The sequence below is a fragment of the Phasianus colchicus genome, chromosome Z (genome assembly GCF_987193195.1).
Source record: "Phasianus colchicus chromosome Z, bPhaCol1.hap1.1, whole genome shotgun sequence".
Lineage (NCBI taxonomy): Eukaryota > Metazoa > Chordata > Aves > Galliformes > Phasianidae > Phasianus > Phasianus colchicus.
The window spans coordinates 24,907,368-24,933,574 of record NC_143476.1 but is presented as its reverse complement, the minus strand read 5'-3'; the positions used below and the strand labels follow the sequence as shown (position 1 = coordinate 24,933,574).

General features: G+C 41.2%; 1 protein-coding gene across 4 annotated transcripts in view; it reads left to right on the top strand.

Moving 5' to 3' along the window:
• Positions 1-26,207, top strand: part of ABCA1 (ATP binding cassette subfamily A member 1) — a 91,458-nt gene that overhangs the window by 25,536 nt on the left and 39,715 nt on the right. For 3 of the 4 annotated variants that reach the window (XM_090132133.1, XM_031607731.2, XM_031607730.2), the window contains exons 6-7: positions 18,149-18,270; positions 21,258-21,449. In XM_090132133.1, the coding sequence (XP_089988259.1) occupies positions 18,149-18,270; positions 21,258-21,449 (314 nt within the window). Of the gene's footprint in view, positions 1-47; positions 17,018-18,148; positions 18,271-21,257; positions 21,450-26,207 lie in introns of those variants that run through there. The other variant, XM_090132135.1, reaches the window with a different exon arrangement.

Genomic DNA, 26,207 nt, shown 5'->3' with positions numbered 1-26,207 from the left:
CAGAAAGAGTCGCCTACATCTGATGTTTTTTGTCTGGTTAATCCTGCACATGTGTACATTCGGCATCTCTGCCAATGACAGGGAGACTGGAACCAGATGATCTTTGAGGTCCTCTCCAAACTAAGCCATTCTATGATTTCCGAAATGTACAAGAGCAGGAAGGTGCATGCTTATAATTGGTTGCTCATCAGTCTCTTTCTCATCTCTCAGAAGTAGCTTAAACCTCCCCAAGTTAGAGCTTTGTGTGCTCTTTAGATTCTTTTGTGGAAGAGAAATGATGCCAAGGATAGCAGCTATTTTGGGTGTAATAATACAGTCCTAAAACTGTTGAAGTGAATTAAAATGCTTTTTTTCTTAAAGGACTTTTAAGTGGTGGGTGTTTTGGAAAGCACTACACTAAAGTTTGGAAAACTTTACTGTTTTGTCAGTGAAGCAACAAACCCCTTATGGCTGGAATTTACCCCTTTACTCCATAAGCTGACTAAGCTGCTGATGGAGGGCAAATAAGCAGACGCCGACGCTGGTTTATGGTTTGCAGACTGAAAGCTGACTATTATCACTGTCAGATGACAATTAAATCTTCATTTCCCTTCTTGGTTTTTAGTTTCCCTGGAAACTAAACGATTTGGAGTGGGATACTTTATTCTCTGCTATTGTCCAATAGAATTTTGAATCATAAACTCCAAAGAAAGTGTATTGTCTTGAAGGCTCATTACTATGTGTCATAAAAACTGAAGATCTTTGTTTTCAGCTGACATAGGAAGATCTGCCATGTTTTCTTATCTGTCCAAATGAAAAGGTGGCTAGTGTGAGATCATACAGAAAGCTTGTAGCAGATCTGGGACTTGCAACATCTTTACCCAGTCTTGGGGAATGTGACTGGTTTCTCATTATTGCCAAGTTTCTCTGACGTGGCAACATGCTAGAATTTTTTTGGGTACTTTTCTCTGAAAGATTATTTTTCTTGGCTAATTTGTTGGGGTTGCATTCTTCTTTCAGAAGCAATGGAAATGAATGATTTAGAAAAAAAAATACTTAGAGAGTGGAGCACAGCCACTGAGTGCTTTCATCTACGGTGAAGACAGTCAGTGGCATTTCAGAGCTTTATGCAAGTTGTCCCTCATTTTCCTCATTTTACAATTATAGTTCTCTTTTCATTTGAGCATGACTCATGCTCCATGAAGGAAAATACCTGGTGGGCTGTGAATAGTTTCACGTGTCTAATGTGATCTGAGCATACTTTTAAAATTGAGTCTCCTTTTAATGCTCTTGCGGGTCACTTTGAAATAGTCTGTCTTGTTACTGACAGGTTGCCAGATGTATGCTGGCTGTATGTACAGACAGGTGTGCAAAGGCTTTGTCATGGATAAACAACTCTCCTCTCTCCCCTTCAGGACTGTGCAGAATCCTGATGTGATCAGATGTGCAGGTTTTGATGCAAGCTACTGCCTTTCTTTCAGCATTAGTTGATGTTTATCCTAATGTGTAAACAACACACTTCTTAGCAAGGCTCAAAGTCTGTAGTGCCAGGCAGAACCATCATTTTGTTTTTGTACCTCAGTTTGTGGGGAGGAGAGGGTATGTGGTGAACACTGGGATGAACCTGAACATAGATGATAATAAACATAACCAAAATCAGCTACAGTGTCTGTATTCCTCAAGGAGAGATTGAAACCACTTTAAAGGGGCTTGTCAAGCCTTTGGTTTATCTGTGGTGTTCTGAGAACAGCAAAAGTTGTCACCAGAATTTGCATTGCTGTCTGCTAGTTAGCTCTCCCAAGGAGAGAAGATAATGGTGTTTTGTATTGAAACATGCAGTGAGCATCAGATATGGACGTTTGTAAGAACGCGATCGAATCTGTAAGCTGAAGCTCTCATTGCTGGGAAGGCTTGAGGGGGAGGAGTGATTCCAAGAAACATTTCTCACAGGCAGTATTGTACAGGAGGAAAGTCAGAATGCTTGTGTTTCTTTATACTACAAAGACTAGGGGACTGACTGCAAAAAACAAATGTCTGACAAGTCATCGAAGATCCTATTACTGTAATAAAGTATTTCAAATGTGTAGTTAAAAAACTATATATCAAGCCTCTGTGTCATTAGGGTGACAGACTGTCCATTGTTGGTATGGCTTGTAGGGAACAAAGCTTGTTTGTCCTTCTCATGATATGCTCATTTACAAAGCCTCCAGCCAGGAGGTCCCTTCTGCCCACTCTTAGGCTGGCTGATTCACTCTCTGGCAGCATGCATAAGACAGCATCCTCTAATCTTAAAAGTGTCTGTATTTATCCTTAGCAATGCTTAGATCCCTATGCAGTGAAGGGAACTGCAGATGAACTGTTCTGCTGCTCTTCACATAGAGGTGTGAGGAACAGCTGAAATCCCTTCCTCTCTGAGATATTTCCTCCACTAAGCAAAACCTAAGCAGATTGGAGTGGTGAGTGTCAGATGAGAGCATGCTTCCAAAACTGAAGGGATGCCCTGAGTAATTAAAAGCCTTCTGGTGTACAGGAGTAAAGCTTCTTTGCCTACCTTTGTATAGTCATTTCCTGCAATTAGTAGAAAGGCTGATTAACTGATGAGTTAATCATTTTTTTAAAATTTGTAATACCTGGAAGTGAAGCATCTTGAACCATTGATGCATACAAGTATAGCTTTGCAGCTTGAATTTTCCCAATGAGAGTAACAGTATGCTCCCTACCTTGTGAGAGGGGCTCACCTGCAATCTCTTCAGTTCCCTCTTCTTCTTTTAGGCTGGTTTGATGTCCATCTTCCACACACTTCCATTGCTGCTTGAAGCTTTGAAAAAAGCTTCATGATCACCATGTAGGCAGCCTATGGGTCTGTATTTCTTTCAGATGTTTGAACTGATGAAAAGAGAGTTTGTCAAAGTCCTTTGTCTTCAAACTTGTTTTCAAAAACAACTTTCATAAACTAACAGGGACTGCTGGTGTTCAACCTGAAATGAAGCACATTCTGAAGGCCTGGGAAGGGATGCTTGCTTTAACATAACATGGCATTTACACAGATGCCAGAAAGTCAGGAGGAGTCTTGGTTAAACACACAGAGTAGGACCCAGAGATTTTCTTAGGCAGTGCTTTGCACTCATGCCAACAGGCTTTGTGTCTGTTGTTTCTTGATGTGGTGAGGGGTGATCCCTTGGAGCAGGCTCGTCTTCCAGGAGCTAGAGAAATGGCTCCTGCTCTGCTGCTTCTAGCTCCAGAGCTTTACAGTTAAGAAAGAAGGGTGAGCTCAGTTGGAAGCAGCCAATCCTCTATGTACACCTTTTCTTGCCAAGAGAAAACACTAACAAGTGATGAGAGGGACTTCAGCACCTGCAGTTGCATGGAGACTGCTGTTCATGGCTGCTTTCAGCAAGCCATGAAATCTATGTGGATGCACATACATACCACAGCACAGTTGATTTTCAGGCAGATACCAATGCCCTCTCGTTACATTTCTGTCCAACAATGTCACCAAGGTCTTCAACATAAATATGATAAGGTGGACTACAGATCAGAACAAAAAGTCAAAGACTTTGGTGACTGCTCCTCCAAGAGCATGACATGGCTGTTGGGATTGCACCTAGCATAGGTTTGGCACACTGGAAACAGGCTCTGGCTTTGTAACTGTCCTCGGCACTGCTTTAGTGGAGGATAAAGCGGTACAGTAAGCATTCCTTGCTGTTCTGGAAGGTGGAGGTGTAGCTTGCTTTTGGCTATGAGGCATCCATTCTTTTTATCCTCTTCCTTACAATGCTTCCAAACATTTTGCTCAGCAATGCCATGAGATAACAAAAATCAAAAGGTGAAGTTAAAGGCTCTTCTCTGGTTGTTGCTAACAGTTACACATAGAAGCCAGTTTAGCTGGTGTTTACTTCATTACTCTTAGTTTTCAGTGATCCCAAAGGACATGCTTTTATTTTCCTTGAATCCAACCCAACTAAACAATAGGGAGCAATGAAATAGGCAGGGGGAAACAAACATTGCTTAAGAAATTGCATCAGATCTTAGGCTGTTATTCTACACGTGCCCTCCCTTTCCTGGTTGTTTGCTAGATTACTGTCAACCACAGTGCAGGAGAAACGTCAGCTGGGTGGCATCATCTGCTGATGTTGCTCCTTGATGGCTCTAAGACCTGTACAGACAAAGGCACAGGCTGATGGGTCTGCAGGGGGTCTGGTCGGGGCTAATGGTGCTACTTCTGTTTCAACAGGTAAAGAGTGATGAAGAGTTTGAGCTAACAGTGGCCTTGGGAGAGGCTTTCTGGTGGTATGTGACCTGTTGTATGATTATTAGGATGCGCAGGGAAACAGGATGTTGTGCATTATCTACTATATGACTTGGAGGTGATAGATAACTCCCTCTTCAGTGTCTTCTCCCTAATAAAAATAACTCCACACCTTCAAGCTAAACATTTGAATCTGTTCTTGCACCTGCTTTCATCTCCATAATTAAGCAAGCTCCCTCCCTGATTTATTTGGAAGGATCCTAGCAAAAACCAGCCAGACTAGAATGAGAATGAACAAACCTTATGTCTAGCTGGCTTTTGTGCCCGGAAACACAAGTGGTTGCAGGGTAGCATTCCTGGTATCTCATGGTAGGTTATAAATACAAGACTGAATGGTCTGATACCATGCTCCATTAGTGGCACATGGATCCTTGCCTTTCCTTTGAGCTGGGGAAATGCCATAAAAACATTGCCCTGTGGTAATGGTGGAGCAGTCATGACTCTCAGGGATGTTCCAGGAAGGCCATTTGTTTAACATGGTTTAATTTTAATGTGTTTTCAGTATGTGTTACTTTGTGATAACCCTCAGCAGAGCACCCTGGGAGGTTTTTGGCAGTCTCCAAGTTGCTGCTCTCACCACAAGGCATGCAGCCAGCAAGGGGAGCCCAGGTCTGTGTGGAAACAGAGGTAATTCTGCTTTGGTCAGGTGCAGTCTGTCAGCATGGAGCACATGGAAGAAGCTGCCAGCATTGGATAGTCAAATTGTTCTGTCATGTGCTGTGTGGATTAGTTAGTTAGAAGACTCAGATGTGTACAGCAGTTTTCCCATTTCTACCTCCTTACCTTTTTTTCACATCACTGAGTCTCTCAGCAGACACAGATGTGAGTGTCCTTAGGTGTTTGTTTTTTTTTTTTCCTTTTTTGAGGTGAATTGGAATTGTGCAGGCAACTGTGAATCCGGTAGAAAAACCTTTTTGAAGCCTTGGAAGAGCAGTTGAAGTTCCTTACTGCAGATAGTGAGTGAAGCCTCTGTGTCAATCTAGAGGGTTCATTTTTTCTGTTCTAAACTCCAGTAGGTAGGCTAGCAGTCAAGAGGTACCAAGACAGAAAAGACTTCTTACAGGATTATTCATCCCAAATTTTGCGTTCTGCAGTTAGCTGTGCAACTTTTTTTGTTAGGGACATGGCATAGTATTTTCTGAACTACATGTTGGCTCACTTAATACTTCCAGTGAAGTCTGTTTGTGCTTTTCTTAATATTTTGAAGGTGAAAATGAGATTAAAGTAATAAAATATTGCTGGTAGAAGTTTGGGTACGAAGGTCTACTGTACTGTTTAACTATTAAGAGAATCATTCTTGCTTCTTACATGAACTTTCAGAGATTTTTATTGGTAACAGCATTGTTGTTACATGACAGTGCCTACAGGTTGGGATGGGTAATCAGATACAGAATAATATGCATTGGTGTCTTGTGGTTCTGCAGAACTGGGCTTTGTTGCCTGCTTTTGACCTGAACTTCCCTTCTGCTGAGATGTTATTGTAGTGAGAGGCATAGGTAGAATATCTGTATGTGTGAAAGTAAGAGGGAAAGTACCTTTGGAAGTGGAATGTCCAGTCAGCATTACATTATGTCTGGCCTTCCTGTAGCATTTGCACTGTAAATGATGAGTTTGAGTAAAATACTTCAGAATCCTTTGACAGAAAACAGTGTTCCATGCGAGGAAAATCACAAGGATGCCAGCATTGGTCTACGTTGGCAGAGGGCTGCACTAGCTTTTTTTTTGCTTTAAGGCTCACTATCCTGATGGTGCCAGCTCATAATTTGTCTGCAGCATAATCACCAGTGCCCATAGTTACAACTTGCCACACTGCTTTTACGACAGACTAAAAAAATTTTAAAACATCTTTATACTTTAAAGGCACTGTTTATCTTGACATTAATTTGTCTATATAGAGTAGTGCTAAAACCAGAATTGCTTATCATGCTTTTCACAGCATGTTTGGTATCAGCTGCAGAAGCAGGACAGTGGGAGGGATCTGAGTGTTTTCTTCAGTGTCCTAAAAACTCTCTTAAGCCTGTTTTTTCAACGCTGCATAACCTGCAAATAAAATCAAATGTTAAATAAACAGTTGCATCTTTCATGCTCTTCTATTATCTCACTCACATATAGAAATAACCTTATCAGCAAAGCTTCCTAATAGAAGTAGTATGTTGCTGAAAATGCATTCTCAGTACTAACTTCACTTTGTGTTTATTTTCTCCGTTCTCCATCTCAGAATTTCTGGGTTTGTTCTCAGTGACTCCTAGTCTCGGTAGACTGTCTGATTTGTAGAAGATTGTGTTTGTATCTTAGATTAACCAAACTGAGGTTGGATGAGAGAAGGAGCGCTAATAGCAAGCGCAGTATGAAAGCAGTCTCTTGAGTTCAGCACTTCCCAGGGCATTTCCATAGGCTCTCACATGAAAGTGGCTCTCAGGAAATTGCCACAGCTGGAAAAACCCCTGATCTTCTTGGTATCTGACTTGGTACTGAGGCTGGAGTATGTAATTTTGATCAGACCTACTGTATCTCCAAAGTTAATATTTAATTCTGGAGCCTGTTCAGGTAATAATACATTTAATCTTCAGTGCGTATTACAAACATTTATTATACAATTCTACAGCATCCTTATGAGTTAAGTAAATAAACAGCTACCAAGGAAATGGAATTCTCCTTTTGCAAGACAGTAACATGTGACATAGCTTTAAATGTAGTCAAGGTGCAATAAATGATGCTAGCTTTGAAATACTGTTGATGTTGAATCAGGGTTCATTTTTATCCAGGCAATATCACTGCTTGATCACTTTCTGTGAAAGTCCATAAAAAAATGGATTTCTGTAGGCTGCCTTTTTCATGAACATTCTGTTTGATTTACTTATTTTTGTTCTTAAGTGAGTGACTGTCAGTGTTGGGATTTTGGCTAAAATCAAACATCATATCTCCAGCTGCCAAACTTCTTTGTTGCTTCAACAAACAGCAATATTGTTTACCTCCAGTTCTATCTTTCTTAGTGTTACTACATATTATCAGGTAGTGATTGCATTTTCTGGGAGATGAATTTCTAGTTCAGGTTGTGTTTTCTGCTTGTATCACATTGCAAGTTACTTGTTCACAGAGTTGGAAAAATCCTTTGAAATGGAATGGAACTGCTGCAGAATACAAAGATGGTACACGTTTTTATATATTAACTGAATTTTAGTAATTAAGTGAGCTTGTTAAAATTGAGTATTGCTTGTGTCTCTGTGGAATGAGATTCCTTAGGATGAAAAATAAGCTCCTCTGCAGGTTTTGCCCTGTTTTTTTTCATATTGACTTGGCATTACTGAGGTTCATGTGAAGGATATTTGGGCTGACCTATGACATATATCCTCTGTAAACAACCAAAGTTTCTTTTCCTTTCTGTTCAGCTTGAATTTTAAGGATGATGCAATAAAAGACCCAATTCTCATATCCTTTTCCGTTGGTTTCTCAGCTTACTGCTCTTCTAAAAGGATAACTTTCTAGAGGCAAATACTGCTTGAAAATTAGATTTCTGTTGACAGGGATAGCAGGTTTGCATGAGTACAGTCAGTGCAGTCAGAACTTACCAAGTATAACCTGTTACACCTCAAGACCTCCCTTCCATGCAGTCTCTATGTATTTTAGTATATGCCCCTTAAACCTAGTTGGACCATATCTGAGGCTGACCGAGCACACACATATCAGAAGTGGGTTTGTTGATGGGGCAAAGATAGCTTATGGTAAAGATAGCAACATCTCAATTTGAATTCTTACTCTGATTTGTATCAACCAGCTGCTTAGCAAAGAACCAGCTGTTGTCTAACTAATAAAATGGCACTTCAGAACATTAAAAAAAAAAAAAAAAGCCACCATCAAAGCCCTTTGTCACTTTCAGCCAAGGTATGTACATGAAGGAAGGGTGCTCCAACAGCTGTCCTTGTAGTACAGGGGATGGTGTGTGACATCATCATCAGTCATCAGATATCTCTGCTCATCTATGCTACTCCCTTCTCTCTTCACACACTTGCCTACTACCCAAGTAGTTGGGAAAACATTAATTAAGGTGCTTTAAAGCCAGGAAACAGAAATCAAGACAATTGATCGATTCTTTAAGCTCACAGTTGTCTTTATCTATGCAGTGTGCTTCCATTCTTTTCACATTATTTTGTACTAGTAGCGGGTGAAAGTAGAAGAAATAATTTTATTAAGATGTCCATGTAGGTAATGCTCAAGGTTCCTTTATCAGAACACATTTTTCTTCCATTAGATTGAGATTGGGCAGGTCATGGATTCTGAAATATAAAGGACTGTGTTCCTAAAGCAACAAGTGGCACTGCTCTTTGCTGTGTTTACTTGTAAAGTTCTTGTCCTCTCATGAAACAGGTGGCAGTAACGTACTCCATGTTGCATTTCAAATAGGCAGGATACCAGTACTGAAGAGAGAAAATGGTCAGTATATGTTCCACCAAGAATGACACTAAACTGAAGGATGAGCTCCTCCAAGTACCCGGGCAAGGTCAATACTGAGCTTGCTGATGTAATTAGCAGTGCAGCATAGCACCTCAGATACGACAGACATGATCTCTGGCCAAGACTTGGTGTGTGAATTTGGGCAGCCCACTTCCACTGTGCATCTGCTTTTCAAACCATGTTTTTCAAAAGCTGAAAAAGTTTTTTTTTAGCTATTTTGAAATGCTATTGCTCAATGATCTTGATTCACGAAGGGGCTGAACGGTTGTAAAGGTTTCCCTGAACTTGTCAGAGAACGTATTTTCTTGTTTCAGTGCTGAAGCTTGATTTTATTTTCCTTTGGACTTGAACTTTAAAAACAGAACTACTATGTTATGAGTAGTACTATGTTATGAGTAGCTTTCTGATGTTCATCTAAACAGAAACGCAGGGAACAGTTATGAGGGTTTGAGGCCTTTTAGACATAGGCATATGTTCAGAATAAGTAGGTGGTGCTCCTGCTTAAATTAATTGAGCTATGGTGATTGGCTGATGCTTGTAAATCTTCAGTGTTTTGGCTGTCTTTTGGATTGGTTTGAAGCAACTTGTTCTGGAGCTAGCTTTTGCTGTTGTATGCTTGATGAGGAGCATGAGGACTTGGCCCTCAATCTAGAATTGACACTGATTCCCAACAGTAGGGAAAACAAGATGCACTGGGATCTGTTGACATCAAACCTGGTATCATGTTAAGCCAGGTATGAGCTGAGTTCCCCAAATCTGTTCTGAGAGCAAGGAAAGGAGCTGTGGCAGGATGCAGCTTTACATTCAGAGAAGGTGTGGCTTTTTTCTTCTTTCTTACAGTGCAGAGCCAAGCAGTGGGCCTTCAGGATGGTCAGGCTGCTTTGATCCTGGGCAGCTCTTCCTGTTATTTTGCTTATAGTTCACCAGTACCCATACAGGTTTTGTAAGGAATGTCTCTCAAATTGCACACCTGGTGCTGGTCTGCTGCTGTTTGGAGTAGTGTGGTGTTGCTTGGGTAGTTCTGCCTGCTGTTCTGTATCAGCTGTTCTGATATAAGTATTTTCTGTCTATGTTAGAGTAGCAGTCTTCCAGATGCTTGCTCACGTATCCAGCTCATGAAAATCCTTCCACTATTAGTAATGGTCATCTGATTAAAATGTCCAGTTCTGCTCTTTCCTATGACTTGAATTTCCACTGAATTTGAGGTCTCTTGCCCAAGTATAAGCAATGCTGGACTGGGTTCTTGTTGGTCTCAGCTAGTACTTCCACTTAGATCCATGATTTTTAATAGCATAATTTTATGCCATACATGCTCACAACAGTGTTTGCCATTGGCATATTGGTCTTTGGTTTTCTTGTTGTTTTTTTTTTCCTGAATGTGGCCATGCCATTTGTTTTCCAGTCTGTATTTATTGATTTTTAATGTATTTTACTGTGTCTCTGAGTTTATGTTTCAGAGTATTCAAAATCTGCATGTTATCTAGGGCATAATGTTCCTAGTGGAATCAAAATCTAAGCCTTATTTTTAGCAACCAACCCTTACCTTCTGGCTCTTCAGAAGCACTTCTGTGGCATAGCCAAGTATGTATTTTTTACTTCTGGATCTAGATTTTAATGTCAGAAACCTTCTCCACAGCCTGAAACACATTCTGTATAGCACTTCTGAACATTAGTTTGTTTTAATAATGAAGCATCATATTTAGTCGGATCTGAGGTCTGTTTCAAGGTTGACAAGCCAGTTCATATGTTGGGAGATGTGTAGCTTATCCTCATTTTGTGAAAAGTAGCAAGAGAATTTTCAACCTGTTATAAGTGACGTGTGATTTGGAGCTTTGCTTACAATCTGGTTCTGAAAACAGTGAATGTATTTGACTTTTCTTCAAGCCTGCTTCACTGCTGTTTGAAGCCCAAGTAGTTGTGGTTTTGTTTTGTTTTGTTTTCAGCAGGCAAACTGTATTTCACAGTTGTCTGTGCTGATAACAGTATTTGGCTTGCAGCAGGGGGATAGGCAAGAATATCTTCTATGGTGTTATGCAAGATCTGGAGAGCGTGGGAGCTGGTGTGCATCCCTTCCTAGAAGCTTTGGAAGCTGCATTTGTTCACAGAACTGCTGCTGAACACCATGTGGCTTTCACTTCTGGCTTGTTGATGGAGAGGCTTTCTATTCCATGTTTTTCACACAGGAGAGGACCCTGATGGCTCTTGGGACTTCAGGTAGTACCTAAACAAAGATACAGCCTTGTGTTTCTTGCTGACTTTCTATATAAGTTTGAAGCTACCTTAAACTGTCGCTGCATTCTTGAAGCCAACTTGCCCTGAATAAAAGCTAACCAATCTCAGTGCAATGTGTCAGCTGTGCTTTCTATCAGAGTGATTGTGCTGGCTGCTGTTTTTAAAGCCCTTCTAAGCAAAAATGCTAGCTTAAAGGGAAATGGAGTTAGCTCCAGAGCAGCCTGCAGGCCCAAGTTGCATGCTGACCTCCCAGTACTTCTCTTAATATGCAGCAGTGTTTTGTCCAGTGTTTACATTTGGCTCATGGTGAGCAAAGCAACAACCTTCTACTGAAGGTGCCAAAGATGGCCTGAAAGAGTGCTGTGTCAGGAGCTCCTGATCAGGGAGTTCAATAAATCAAAAGATCATCCTGCCTACATCTTCCAATTCCCTGTTCACTATTTCTTCTGATCTTTTTCTAAACTCTGTGGCTGTTTTACTGCACCATAAGGATGAGCTTGAAATCTCTCCTTGTGCCAGAGATAGACATGCTGCAGCACTGGGACTTGTCTCTTGATGACAGTAAAATAGCGTGACTGGTGGACCTCAGGCAAGGTGAAACTCTGGCAGGGGGAACCACTCTGATGTGCCTGCTAGTTGTGGCTGTCTAATCACTTCTCAGTTCTCCATACTCTGACAATTTTCATCACAACAAGCAGGAGTACAAGAGTAGTGAGCCCTCTACGCTGAAGGGCAGGAAAGCAACGACCTGTTGAACAGTGTGTAGAATAAAATTCTAGGAGACATCCTAGCTACTGGAAATGGACAGGAGGCTGTCACCTCTCCATACACTTCACCAGAGGATTTTGACATAGCAGAAACATCAAAATACAGACTGTTATTAAATAAATGCTCTCTTGGGTGTCAGTGAATGTCTCCACAGACAGCACTGTTATGTTTCTGATGGACAAGGCAGAGATTTACAGCCTACTACGAAAACACATCAAGCCGTAACTGCAGAGGGAACAGCACTTTGATTGCAAGCAAATTGGACTTCTGTTTTCACATGAGCAGATTCTGCACAACAGGCCTGCTGAGCTGCTTGATTTCTTATCAACAAATCAGGGCACAGCCTTCTAACTTGTTCAGAGGGCAGTTTTAGGTCCTGTCAGTCTCAGTAGGGATACGGGCAGTTCTGAGAGCTATTCCCACAACATAGGGTGAAGAATACCTGCAAGAAAAGGAAAATTTAAACCATAGTAACTGCTTTAAAAAAAAACTACTGTGTGTGTATATATATGTGTGTGTGTGTGTGTATATATATTGTATGTCACTTGATCATGCTTTCCAGATGTGTTGCTTGAAGCTAGGATTATGAGGGTGGATGAAAATTTGCTATCTTGCCAAGGTGCAACAGTGGGTCATTTGGAAGCTCTATTTTTCACAGTGGGCTGTTGGCTCAGTGGGGTTTAATACTGTAACAGACTCCTTTATTAGGAGATCATGATTTACTTAGGATGAGCATCAATTCATGAGTCATTCAGGCTTCAGTTACACTGTTATTTTGTTCAGAAGCCTCTTTTTATAGGATGTAGCCTCAGATAGTTCTGGTGTATAAATCAGTGGTGGGTAATGAGTGTGAAAATCAGATGAGGCATACAAATGCACCTGTCAATTATTTTCTGAAGAATACTTCCTATATTTTCTACGGAAAAATTAACACAAAATTGTAAAATGAGTGTTAATTCCACTTAGTTTGTCTGCTCTGGTCCTTCTTCTATGTGAGGAATTGCTAAATGTTAAGGCAGCTCTCTAGTCAGAGTCCCCATGGTTATTACATGTGCAACTTGTAAATGCTTTCAGCTGTGGAAGCTGAGACCAGCTTTTGGTCTGCTGGTAGACCATTCATGCACTTGTGTCTTGCAAAGGCTTCTGTTGCTGTGGGTATGATTGGGGAACAAGCTCTGCCCTGGATGAACCAGACTTCTGTGACCTGGGAGCCTTGAGATTTTATCTTTTGATCATGCCAAGGCCCTGTGGAGTAGCAGTGTGTGGGCTTGACAGGCAGGTATGGATGTATGTGAGTTACTGCCCTTGCATTAAAGCCCTGAGGAGATGCTCTGCAGCAATCTCTATAGAATTGTAGTTTTGTCCCAGCAGGGAACCAGGTACTGTCATCTGAACCTTCTTCCCTCACTGGTTTCTTCTTTGTGTACTTGCAGAAACCTGCTGTCCCTAATAAAGCTAAAGCTTTATTAGATGAGAAATAAAGGGCCATAGTTTAATAAAAGGAGCACCGACTTAGCCAAAGAGTAGTAGATCTGCAAACCACAATGGATACACACCAAATAGCTTAATTGTTTTCTGCCCTGAATGTTCTTTAAGTGGAGACTGAAATCCCCTGAAAGTAAATAGGCATGCTTGTAGATGAGACACACTGCCGTGCTTTCTTTTTAGTTTCTAAATTAAATGGCACAAATCCCCTTTTTCCTCTTCCTTCTCCCAATTTTGTGTAGGGACTTACAGCCTCTGAAGCTGGGAAGTAAACAGGATATCTGACTATCAGATTGTTTTCAGTTGGTTCAAGTCAGTTTTAAAAACTGGTTGAAAATCTGGTTTATTGTAGATCATAAGCACAGACCCTTTCAGCACAAACCTCACAAATTGAAGTCAGACCTGGTGAGCTTTGTACTCTACAGCTCATTGAGAGATGTTGAAATAACATTTGTGTGCTTTTTATTTTTAGAAGGCAGTGTTCAGGATATGAAAACTGTAGCCACAATTTCCGTGAGGTTTTTCTGCTCTATTGTTTCATTTTTAAAAGACACTGCATCGTTACATTTCTGAAGGAAGATATAAGCCCACTGCACTTCCAAGTGCAAGAAGCAAGAAAGAATGGGCAGGACATTTAGGTGAACACTCCTGCTCTCTAACCTGTATCCACTTTTTTTTTTTTTTTTTTTTTTTAATCATCTGCAGATGTTCTCAATATTGCTTGAAGTAGAAGTTTGCTGTGGGACTAGTCATGGTCATATAAATCCTAAGAGCAGCAATTTAAAATTGGTTACTCGCTTTATGTTCTCTTGCTCTTCTCTTCTACATCAACTGTGTTAAGAGCCTCTAAAAGTAGCTGGTGATATGTTTCCAGGATGAAGAAAATAAAAATCTCTGACTCTGGAGGATGTGTGAACCACAGACGCTTTCTTCACTGCACAATAATTGCAGTTCTGATCTGCAAGGACATTAGACTGTTTTATCCATGATGTTTCTCATGATCCCACATAGCAGTGACTTGCCATTATTTATAGTGAACATCTTTAACATAACCAGTAATGTAGCCAAATGCTGAGGTTCTGTTTTTCTTTTTGAGTTCATGTAGATGTCCTCAGCCTCTTTTTCTGTAACCATCACACTAATTTGTTTCTCAAACTAGAAACAACCAGCCTATCTCTGTGCACAGAAGTGAAGGTACATAAAGGGTTGAGCTGTTGGGAAACTATAAGTCTTGAACTCAGCCCTTTGCATTCATTTGAAACAACTGACTTGCCCTGTATTTCATGAAGCCTGCATTTGTGAAATGCTGCCATCTGTGATTGTCTAATCCTGACCTGTGATTTCAGAGAGGAAGGGTGGTTTTGTGGTTAAGGCACAAGACCGTCAGCTCTGGAGACTTTTGCAGGAGACTTCCTTGCGTGACTTAGGGGAGACTCTTCTCCCTGCCCTGCATGGGCAGTTTACTTCCCATGCAGGGCAGAGACTTCTGTCTTCCTTCTTGTTTCATGTGTATGGTCACTATCTCCTGCTTTGCTGCTGCACAATACCTGAGTTGGAGCTAGTCAGAACAAAAGCATGTCAGTACTACTGGGCGTGCTGGCACGAAGGTGCTAATTCATGGTTTGTAAGCACAGGCCTTGTTTGTTTTCTCTGCTGTCAGCTTTTTTTCCTTTGGGGTCAGGATTGCAATTACAGACGTAGTCTATAAACGTGATGGTATTCACTAAACGTAGTGAATACCATCTATCTCACTATTTCTTCACTGTGAGACAGTAACATTGATTGCCATCCCACCACAGAGATGGTTGACGTCAGATCTGATTGTGCTCGAGCATAGTGGCTCAGTCTGACCTCAGTTTGTGCCCCCTTTTGTGCCTGGGGTTCATCTTGGTTTGTTTGACCTGGGGATCTTAACAGGAGACTATACCATGTGGTGGTGATGGGGAGAGCCTGCGGGACTGGTTTTCTCTTGGAGGTGATGAGAGGTTGCTCTTTCATATCAGCAAAGCATGGGGGATGTCTTTCAGACAGAGCTGCATTGCTCTGTGTTGGCTGGATTTCAGCAGCCAACGAGAAAGGTGCTTTTTGGTCAGTCTCAAGTGGGAGAGAAGATGCATTGTTTAAATCATGTTTGAACTGACACATTTTGCCTCACGCTTTTTGAGTAACTTGATAGTGTGTCTCAGCTTTTATATCCGGAAAGTATTACAGTAGTCATCCTTTGATTGTAAAGTGTGTTTTTCTACTCCAAGCTTTTGCATTATTAGGTAAGCTTGGTATTAGCCTTCAAAAGACTTATCTGTTTCTTTTGTTTACTATTTTTGGTGTGATTCTTTTAACTAATGCTCTTGTGTTTCCTTAGGCCCTAGCGGGTGAGTAACCTTGTGGGAGAATGGTTGTTTTCAAGAGGAAATCTCTATTAACTCTCATATTTTTTAAACATCCAGGGCAGGAACTTAGACTGATGCCAGTGACTGTTGCTTTTGCGTGGCTTCACGTGCAGGTCATTATGCATGCCTCCACGTGTGAGGGTGATTGCATGAGATACGGAGCCACAAGCACTAGAAGTGGGATTGGACAGGGTGAGGGAGGATGTGGGGATGGCTGGCTGTTTGCTGTGGGTGGTGCAGCGTGACCGTGGTATTGTGGTTTGGTCCTTTGGTCTTGCAGAGCTCCCATGTGTTGGCTCAGGAGGACAAGGGTTATGACATGGGATCATGCCCAGCCAGCTGGAAGCTAAGTATTGTCCCGCAAGCAGTTCTGATAACTTCACATGCTGGTAACTTTACGTTCTGTTCCCATCATGTTTGTTTCCAAACAATGATGAAAATTCCTTCAGGCATTTGTAGGAGTTTCCTTAGAAGGCAGCTTTGATTTTCAGCAAATTGTAGTGCTGAGCGAGTCTGGAAATACTTGGCATGATAAAAAGGAAAGAGAAAAATGCCTAGTTAACTCTGGATTGGTTAATTGCAGCTGTGGAAGATGGCAGGTTGTTCCTTCCCATCCCATTATGGAGAGGCCTGCAGCAGTCGTGGTGCTGCTCACATTGTTTGCCTACAGCCACTTACTGCTTGCTTTCACAAGGCAGGCTCAGCATCCCTGCTTTCTCCCCTCAAAAAGTAAACAACCAGCAATGAGGATATGGAAAAGTAGAAAGATTATTGCCCTGCTGCCTTTGTTTTTAAAAGTGAATGGCCCCTTTAAGACTAGCATGAAAAAAATGTTCTGATCAGGGACAGAGTAAATGAAAAAGCTTGCAAACATCTGATCTTCCCATGCCAGGGCACTTTCAGCCAGCTACCCCTTTGTCCCAACAGTTTCCGAACTGCGGATGATCTCACCAAAAAAAAAAACAAGCTCCAGAAGTGTTCGGGGAACTCAGTGCCCTTAGGAAACAGCCGAGGAATCGGGGCTGGGGGTGATGTTTCTTTCGGCCTCGGGGAGCAGAACGCTGTGGTACCTACAGCTGCAGCTGGTTTCCGTGTGAGGCTGCTCTGCAGAGAGGGCGGGGGAGAGAGAAGCCTTCGTCCCAGAGTAACCTCTGCATCGCCTCTGTGGAGGGCGGTGGTGGTGGCTGCTCGCGCGGAACAAGAAGACGACAGGGCGTTTGTAACTGGAGATGTGGATGAGGGAGCAATGACCGCCAGTAACCCCACGTTCTTCGTGCTGCCAGAGCTGAGTGCCTAGCAGCCTGCCTCACCACCCGGCCTGCATCAGCCCGGGCCCTGGCATGCAGAAGTGACCTTGGCTCCATGGATGGCAGCCAGCTCCTCGCGAGGGTTCTTCCCTAGGGTGGGTTTTCTTGCAGGTATTGCCAGCCCAGTGGAGTGAAAAGCACAGTGGGAGGGGAAAAAATGTGGTGTGTAATGGCAGCTGATGCTCCTGCCGGAGGGGCTGCCTGCGTGACTTCCCTGTCAGGGCTCGCTCTCTGCTGCTGTTTACCATGGGCTCTTGTCTCTTTTTCTCAAGCAGAAAAAGTAGCGTGACACCCAGCTGGCAGGCTTGGCATCTGCTGCATATCCTCACCGCAGTAAATCCCACAAGGCCTCCTCTCTCAGCTCTTCTGGCATAGGTGCTTTCCTCATCCCAGCTTGTTTAAGCATGGTGGAGAAAGGGCTGGCCTCTTGAAAGAAAGAAACAGCATGAGGGGCAGTTGCTTAAGCTGTAGGTGTGTGAACTTTAATATTGTACATGGATTATAATTTCCAGATGGCTCCCCTCTGCTGCGGGGGAGGTACAAATTTGTTTTAAAACTTAAAGCTCCAGTGCCAGTGGCTTCAGAAGGTGAGGCCTTGGGGAAATAAAATGAAATAAGAAAGTGTTTGCAGAAATGCTGACAGAATGGTTGTTTCTTAAATTTGCATGTGATCCCATATCATCTGTTTTCTTTGTATCTGAATATGTTAGACTGTGACATAATTTATGGTAGAGTACAAATTGTAGTTGTGTAGATTGCATCTAGTAGTTACTGTTAGCATAATTAAATACAGGCCAGTAAATCCCTCCAAGGACCAGGAACCAGCTGGATCCTGCATTCAATAATGACACAGGGATTAAGAGAAGCTCTATCTTTGTACAAGGCTAACTCTGGAGTAGATTTCACCCCAGAGCAGGGGGACAGCTTGGTCTGCTTTGTTGCTTCTGTTTCTGATCAGTGTGCGTGCAAATTGATTCCACACATTAAATAAAATTGATCATAAAAATTCCTTTTATATTTTTTTAGATAGAGGCATCATAGTTTGACATCTTTGAAAACTACCATTCTTCAGAGCATTTGCAAGCAGCTCCTGCTTTCTTTGTGCTATTGTTTTTGTAATCCCCTCTCCCCTGTTTGTCAGCTTTTGCTTTTCCTGTCCAGTGCTCTCACATTAATTTCCTTTTGGCTTTGCTCTGAAAATGTTGCTTTGTTTTGTCACCTTCCAGACATGAAGCTTCGGGATTTCCTGGTTGACAATGAGACATTCTCAGACTTTCTCCATCATAATGTGTCCATGCCATCTTCTGCAGTAGAGGAGCTTCTGGATGCAGAGGTCAATCTCAAGAAGGTAAAGAGCACTTTCAACCAGTACTATAATGGTTAGCATATTGTTTAACTATCGTGCTGAGAATCCACAGTGCAGGACCCCTCTGTGCTAGGTGTCGTACAAAAACAGAGGAAAATGTAATCCTCATTTCTCTCCTCATCCTCCTTACGCTCAACTTACTGTCTTATTTTTGTAAATTGTAAAAGGATTCTAAGATCCATATGAAAGTGTTTTGATCAGCATTAGAAAGTAGCCTCGTATCCCTCAGGCTAAATGGAATTTCCTCTTTCCCATTTCTTTTTTTTTTTTCCCCCACCCATTGAAACATTAGTTACATTGGTAGTGCTGTTGGAACTGTTCTTCTTTGATTAGAAATTAAAAAAAAAGTGTTTGTTTTTGTTCTGCTGCTGAGCATAGACTGGACTATGGTTTGTGTGCCACTCTGCCATGGATTCCTGTGCAGGAGAGGGAAGTATGTGTTTTATTCTGTGACCAACTCTTCAAGAAAGACAATAAACTTATATGTTACGTAGCACGTGTGATCTCGCATGAAACTCTTTTGTTGCCATGATTGCTATTCTAGACATAGGCTGCTGTGACTGGGCTGGAGGCCCTGTCTACCACTGTCAAGCTCAGAATATGTTTTTACTAGCCTGTTTTTACTAGCATCTTTTCTGCTGCAGAAATCAGATCTGGTTACTTCAGATTTCAAAAGAAGACCTGTGGTCCTCTTAAGTCAGTGTGACTGCAGAAGGAGAAGGAAATCCATCCAGTCTGCTTCCCAGCTCCAGATCAGATCTCTTCTTTGAAATGGATGAATAGTTCTTTCAAACTTTGTTTTCATGTAGTTACAGATGCTGCCTGCTTGCACATATTGTCTCATTCTTCAGTGACTTCTGTCAAGCCATCTGTATCAGCACTGTTTGACAGCTAAACATACAAGTTATAGATAAGTTGTACTAAGAACAGTGGAAAAAATTCTTACCTGTTCTAAATAACAGGTTTTGCTTTATTTGAAACAAATTTGCTTGAAATTCATAGTAAATTAAAACACGCTATAGATGGTTCTGGAAAAGAGTGACCAAAAGAGTTGAACTGGTTAGGTACTCATTCTCCCTCAAGCAATGGAAAAGGAAAAGCAAACAGATTTTTTAGCAGGCAGAAATGCTTGCTCTGATCTTGCACCATGTGACTGCCATATTTTGATTGTGCGGGTAAAACTGACAAAAATATGAACAGTGACTGACGATGGTAGAAGGATTTGTTCCTCCTCGTTTTGGGCTCATGTTGTGTTGGTGGAGATTCAGATTGGACATTAGGAAAAACACTTCTGAAAGAGTGATCAGGTGTTGAAACAGGCACTGGAACAAGCTGCCAAGGGAGTGGTGGAGTCGCTACTCCTGTAGGTGTTCAAGAGTTTAGATGTTGCAGTGAGGGACATGGTTCAGTGGGAAATACTGATGTTAGTGAATGGTTGGACTGGATGATCTTGGAGGTCTTTTCCAACCTTGGTGATCTTAGGTCTTGTAGTTTTCTGAATGAACACTGAGACATGTTGGCTTTCTGTATGTCCACTCAGGGAAGTTGTTCTTCACTGAGCCCACATCTCCTGAAACTCATCCCAGTTCCATATAAATATCCAATCTTGAGCATGATTATGAAGTGATACTGATAATGCTGGCATAAAAAAAAAAAGTCTATTTCAGAAGGCTAGTTGTCTTGATGCAGGAACTATTCTGTTTATTCACCCCAGGGTACAGCATAGAAACATCCTATTTTTGGCATCTGGATGCAGACTAAAGTTAAAAGTTTGCATAAGTGTTGCATTAGAAATTTCAATATATCTGCTTGTTTTCTGAACATAGTGCACTTTTTTTCTCCTGGATTGTTGATGCCCTTTTGGTTTTGAAAGACAAGAAAATTCTCAGACTTACCCAGCATGATTCAGGAACTGTTAACTCTTGGATGTAAATCAATTCTCTTTATTTGTAGCTGGAGGTTGGGCAATTCGTGTTGGGTATTACAAAAGAACAGAAGATATGAACCATAAAGCTGTTGTTCACAGCGTGTTCACAATAAAATTGTTAACTCCGTCTAGCCCCAAGGCAAACAAATAATCTTTTCAAAATAAGATTCCAGATTTTCCCCGTGTTCATCATCTTTATGAAGTGTGTACCTGTTTGCCAGGTACTTATTTTTTGTTCAGCAAATCCAGATGCTATACTGACCTTAGTAAAGAAACAAACTTGGCTACCAGATCTGAAAGGTACTTGTGATTATTCAGAACAATTTAATGCATTTTCTTCACAAACAAGGTGATTTCATGTGGATGAGAAAAACTTATCCACTAGCAATCCATCACCTGAAATAAAAATACGCCTGTAAAAGAAGACTCTAGGATCTTATCTCTTGTTTTTTGCAGTCTCTAGAATAATTCTTATTTTGGTAGCAGATTATCTGTTCCAAAACATTGCAAAATGTTTATCTTGGCTATTAGTAAAGAGATGTATCAGAGCTACAGGAGAAGGTGATCCTGATCCTGACCACACAGAAAATGTGGCTGGCATATATATAACTAAGGAGTTTGGAACATAGGTCTGTTGCCCTTCACATATATTTGCCAGACTTGTGTCTTGACACAAGCCTTTTTTTGTCTCTATGGCTCACTTCCCAGAAGATTGAAGATTGGGAAATGCATGTGCTCTTGGTTGGAGAAGATGGCTGCTGAGGAGGACAGGATTACTGCTGCTCTGTGCACGTGTGCAGGAACGTGGAGAGAGACCTGCCTCCTCCAGCACGTTTTCTCCATGTACTATGAAGGGAAACATGTTTTTCTTGGAATTTAGAGTTACGTATGGGTCAAGGTCTTGCAACTTCTAAAGAAAAATGCCCTCTTCCCTCTATCTGGAATTGTTACAATGAATGGTTAGTTCTGTAGAGGTGATAACTAGCTTTGTGCAATGAATCCTGCACGTGAGGAGATTTATTTGCTTTTCTTGCTTTTTTAGGTCATAGTGTCCGGTTACCGAATGCAACTACGAGATCTCTGCAATAGCTCAGCACTGTCTGAATTTCTTACAATCCAAAATCGCTCAGTGGCCATGGACTCTGAAGCCTTCCTTTGCACCTTACCAAAGGAAACACTCCATGCAGCCGAGCTAGCCTTCCGTGCTAACCTGGATCCTTTGAAGCCTCTTCAGGTGAGTCTGCTGGTCACACTTCTGAGAAAGCAGTCATTGACACTGTGATATTTTCAAGGGGTTTCAATCTGGGAATTTATGACCATGTTTTCAGAGTGAATTCTATATTGGTATTGAGAAAGAAGAACTGTAGTCTATAGTGCTGAAGCTTGAACTTCTTGCCCCTTCTGTTGCTGTGTTATTTGCGTAGTGTAAATGCATGTAAACTATATTTAATTTGTCAAGAGGAGAATATTTATGTTGTGTAGTAACATACAGGTGCTTGATTGTCACTGTTTTTTGGTCAACTGTATTATCTCAGCTGAAGTGACTCCAAATGTTAGACCAACTCCTGATGAGTACTGAAAATTCACCGCTGCAATTACCAATGGGCCATTGACTGCAGAGGTTCTAGCCAGTAGCAGGCCACAACCTCTGAGCAGATTTAATTCAAAGAAAGAGTCAACTTTCAAATACTGTTTAAAAAGTTGAAGAACTGAATGGATTTTGGAGCAAGTGCTTCAAAACTCATTGAATTTCAAGAAAATGCATCATTTATGGGGTATTTGGAGTTTGGAGCAGAATTAGCTGTTTATCTAAAAAATATATTACTCCACAATATCTGAACAAAAGCAAAAGTTTTTAGAGTTTAGTGGTGAAAGTATCAGAGAGAAGGGACCACAGAACTCAGTCTGAAACAAACACTTTCTTGTCTGTCCTGGAAGAAATAAACTTGAGCTACAGGAGTTTTCCAGGTTTGACAAGCCTTTCAGAACAGAAAGTCATGTATCACTTAGTTGGCTTTGTCCCCAGTCAAAGAGAGATCATTAACAAGTACTGGAATCACATTACTGATCAGTGCAGTACACAGCGGTCATTTACTTTTCTCTGCAGCTCGTTTTCTGTTTTCCATATGTCCTTTATTTTTCCTGTAACAAAAATGAGCTATTTTGAAAACTGATGGCGATAAGCAATTTCTTACGTACAGTTATATGTTTATGTGTGCATGTACTTTAAATCATTCAGAGATGCTAGATTTTTAGGAACTGAGTGGAATGAAAGTTGCCAGTTAGTACCAGTCAGCACTGATCTTCTGGGCTCTCTGAAGACCAAGCATCACTTTTCTCATTTTTGAAAGTCTTTACATTGTAGCCAACAGAAGCAGATACACAACATTATCTGTGTCTCTGTTGTTACATCTGTATTGTTTACTGCTGAAAGAAAACAGTTATAAGCTACTGTGATTGTGTCTCTCGGCAACAGCCATGTAGATAAGGACAATATGTGCAAATTTGGGTGACTTCTGAGAAGCTTGTTCATGATCTCGTCTTTACAGAAGCCCAAGCCATGAAGCCAGCAGTAAACCTGTTGTGAATTGTACACCATCTTGTAAAGGTCCATAGAGAGAAGTCTAAGAAGTCTTCCTTCAGAGAAGTCCTAACAGGCTAGTAAAATCTACTGCAATGCCTTAGGGAAATAAGACCAACAGGCTTCAAAATGGCTGGGCAAAATGAATAAAACATCACTAGGATCATGTCAACACATTTGAAACTTAGTGGCTTTAAAGGCTAAAAAACTGACTTGACCTGCAGTAACATCTTGGAACAAAGAATGGACTTTCTGTTCTTAAACAAAGAATGCTTTTGATTAATAGATTATCATTAAAGGCACTGGGGGTCAAATCTTGGAAAAGCATACTGAAGCTAGCATACACCCTATCCACCACAGAGCCTTCAAACCAAAAGTAGCAAGTTGATTATCCCAGAGATTTGTTTTTAATTTTTTGCTTAAATGTCTTTGATGTTAGTAAGTAAAAGTAAGAGTCAAGTCAGATGCAAGTAGTACAGAAATTTAGAGGCTGGTTTGTGGCTCATGTGATGAGACCTGACCTGTGTTGGTTTTTGAAGAGTCAGAGAAAAAGCATCTTAAAATAATAGGTTGATACTGTTGGGGTGAAGGGGACTTTCAACAACAAACAAGTATTCTATAAATGCAGCACTGAGGTCTTCAACAGTAACACAGAATTTTTTCCACTCAAATATCTGGAAAATAGACTGGCTGTAGTTTCTTGAGCACTTCATCCGGAAAACTCCAGCCAGCATCCACATGTTTGTTCCTGCCCCTCTACATTCCTCTTTGCTGTTCTCTCTGCAAGACCGTGCAGCAAATTGCATTAGGGAATCAGTCTGGATTATAAGTGACTAACATGATTGTGTGCGCTGAAGGATGAAGAAGGGGTTGGTACAAGACTGGGAGTCCAGTAGTTGGATGTGTGTTTGGGTTGAGACCCCTATGCCATCATCTGCTTCTACCATCTGTAAGCGTTCTATGCACTTGCAGCCTGAGGGAGAAGTAAGTATTCAGGTAACTCATAACAAGACAGTAATTATTAGCAAATTCTGAACAAAGCACAGTTTTAAAAAGAAAATTACTACAGCTGCATGGTGAATTGCATGAGCTTTGAATGTCACAGCAGTGCAAAGAAAGTTTTTAAAAATAGGTAAAATCTCAACACTTGCTTTGCATACCTCCTCATCTCTTCTATCCAGAACAGCCTGAACTTTGCACAAATTGGACTAGTACAGTAAAGATAAAGGGCTTCCAATTAAAAGTGTACACGAAGCTTTCTAGCTCTGCAGTTCATCCTCTGTGTGACTTTCATTTAGCTAGCTCTCTTGGGTAAGAATACAAAGTCAAGATGGCATAGGCTTGGAGGTTTGTTCTCTGTTACATAAAGACCTATTTGGGCTGGGCTGTTTTGGTGGAAACGTGGAATTAAATCAGGAAGTGATCATAGATCCTCATGGCAGAGGATCCTCTTTCCTTCTGGATGGAGTATTCACTCCACCAGAAGCAACACGTGTTTATAAAAGCCAAATTCAGTTTTCCAGGACTCATGTATCTGTTTTCATCCACGAAGCCCTTGTGCCCAACATAAGAACTGAAGGCCGTAGGACATTGTATAAAGATGAATGCAAGCTTGTCTTCTTGAGGTTTGTCTTCCACTGGATGTACTAAACGAAAATGAATTGAGGCAGAATAAGCTATTTGGAGAAAAAACAGAAATAGAGCTTCTAATACCACATATGCAGGTTTTCTCTTCAACTTTCTCTCTGTGCTAGACCAGCAAGTTATCCTATGGAAGAACTCTTCAATATGGGGAAGGTTACAGGATCCTGTGCTTATCAAGAACAGTGTCAATAAGTCAGAGGTATTCCAACAGACTGATGTTGTTTTGGGAGAGGGCTCTTAGAGCATGAAATTACTTGTCTGTGCAACAGCTTTTACCTTCTCAAACCTTGCCAGTTTTGTAAGCAACTTGAGGGAAGGAAGTTAAGTGACAGAGACAATTGAAACTGCTCCTGTGGGATTTCATCTCTGCAGTACTTCTCGAGGAGGACTTCACCGCATTCACTTCCAGTAGTGTGGGTTTGCAGTAAGCCATAAATATCTTGTGGCTCATGTACTGTAATGGTCCTTGAAGGAGTATGGGTGAGCACATGAAAATCCAGTTGTTCTTTTCCTTCATAACGCAGTTGGTATTTTGTCATATGGTTAGCATGAACTAAGCATTGAATAGTAAGTGCATTTCAGCTGAGAAAATGGCTTTAGAAAATGTAAATACATGCTGCAGTTGAGCTTGTGGCTTTCCTTGCTCTTTTGAGTGTTTTCAGTCAAGCACAATGACATCATGATTTCAAGCAGCTGTACTTTTGGACTTCCACTCCCAGGAAACAAAAGCAGAAACATAAAGCATGTGATTTTTTCTGCAAAGTTCAGTGTTAAGTTTCCACTAAGATCAGCATAAAATTGTGGTAACTATTTCAAAGCAAACACAGCAGAGTGGTGTTGCTGAACAAAGGCATTTAGGTGTTGTTATGTAGCAAATAACTGGATTATGTTATGACCTTCTGACACCTTGAATACAGATGTATTCTCCTGCATATTAAACAGTTGTGTATCCCTTCGAGCAGGAGAGGACAGGTGAGTATATTCAGTGCTTCTCTTGACTTTGCAATCAACTGTAGTTACCTGAAGTATTTCCCTAATTTGAGTCCTGTAAGTGCACACATGCAAGCACAGAGTGCAGTGTGTAACCCCAGAGTACTAAGAGATTTGTGTGCCCTAAAGGACAGGTCTACATGAAGGCAAGACTTACGAGCTGCTAGCACAGTAATTGTACAGGGCAGCTCTGTTCAAAACCTGTAAGAATTTTCTTTCTGCCATGTGCCTAGAGAAGACAGGTGATGTTTTCCAGCATTCACTGGAAAACAAGTCATTACCCCCCACACTGTTCTAGTGCAGCCACCTAGTAAATACACTGTCACAGTGGGAGCGATCTTACTTTAGAAGTACTGAATTTAGAGGGCACTTTTGAATGTGATGACTATTGAGAGCCACTACAAAAAGTTATTTTACAGGGAAACTGATGACATGTCTTATGGTTAGTGTATTTAAAAACTCCTTGAGTGTCATAATTCACACGAGTCTTGCATACTGGATAGGACTAAGGTTCTGTTTAGCTGTTTCCCTTGAATGCTATTCCAGCAGTGCTACTTCCTCAACTACTACTAGAATCTTAGTGTTCAGTAGATTTTGGTAAGCTTTTTTTCTTTATGAAGTTTTCTTAGCCTTTTTCAAAACCATGTTTTTTCTTCAGCACTGCATAACGTCTACATAATTTCTCCATTTTGGCTTGGTCATCTATGAAGTAGTTCCATTGGTTTGTTTTAAACTGATCTTCAGAATGGAAGTCCTCTATTCCTGTATGGTGAGGCA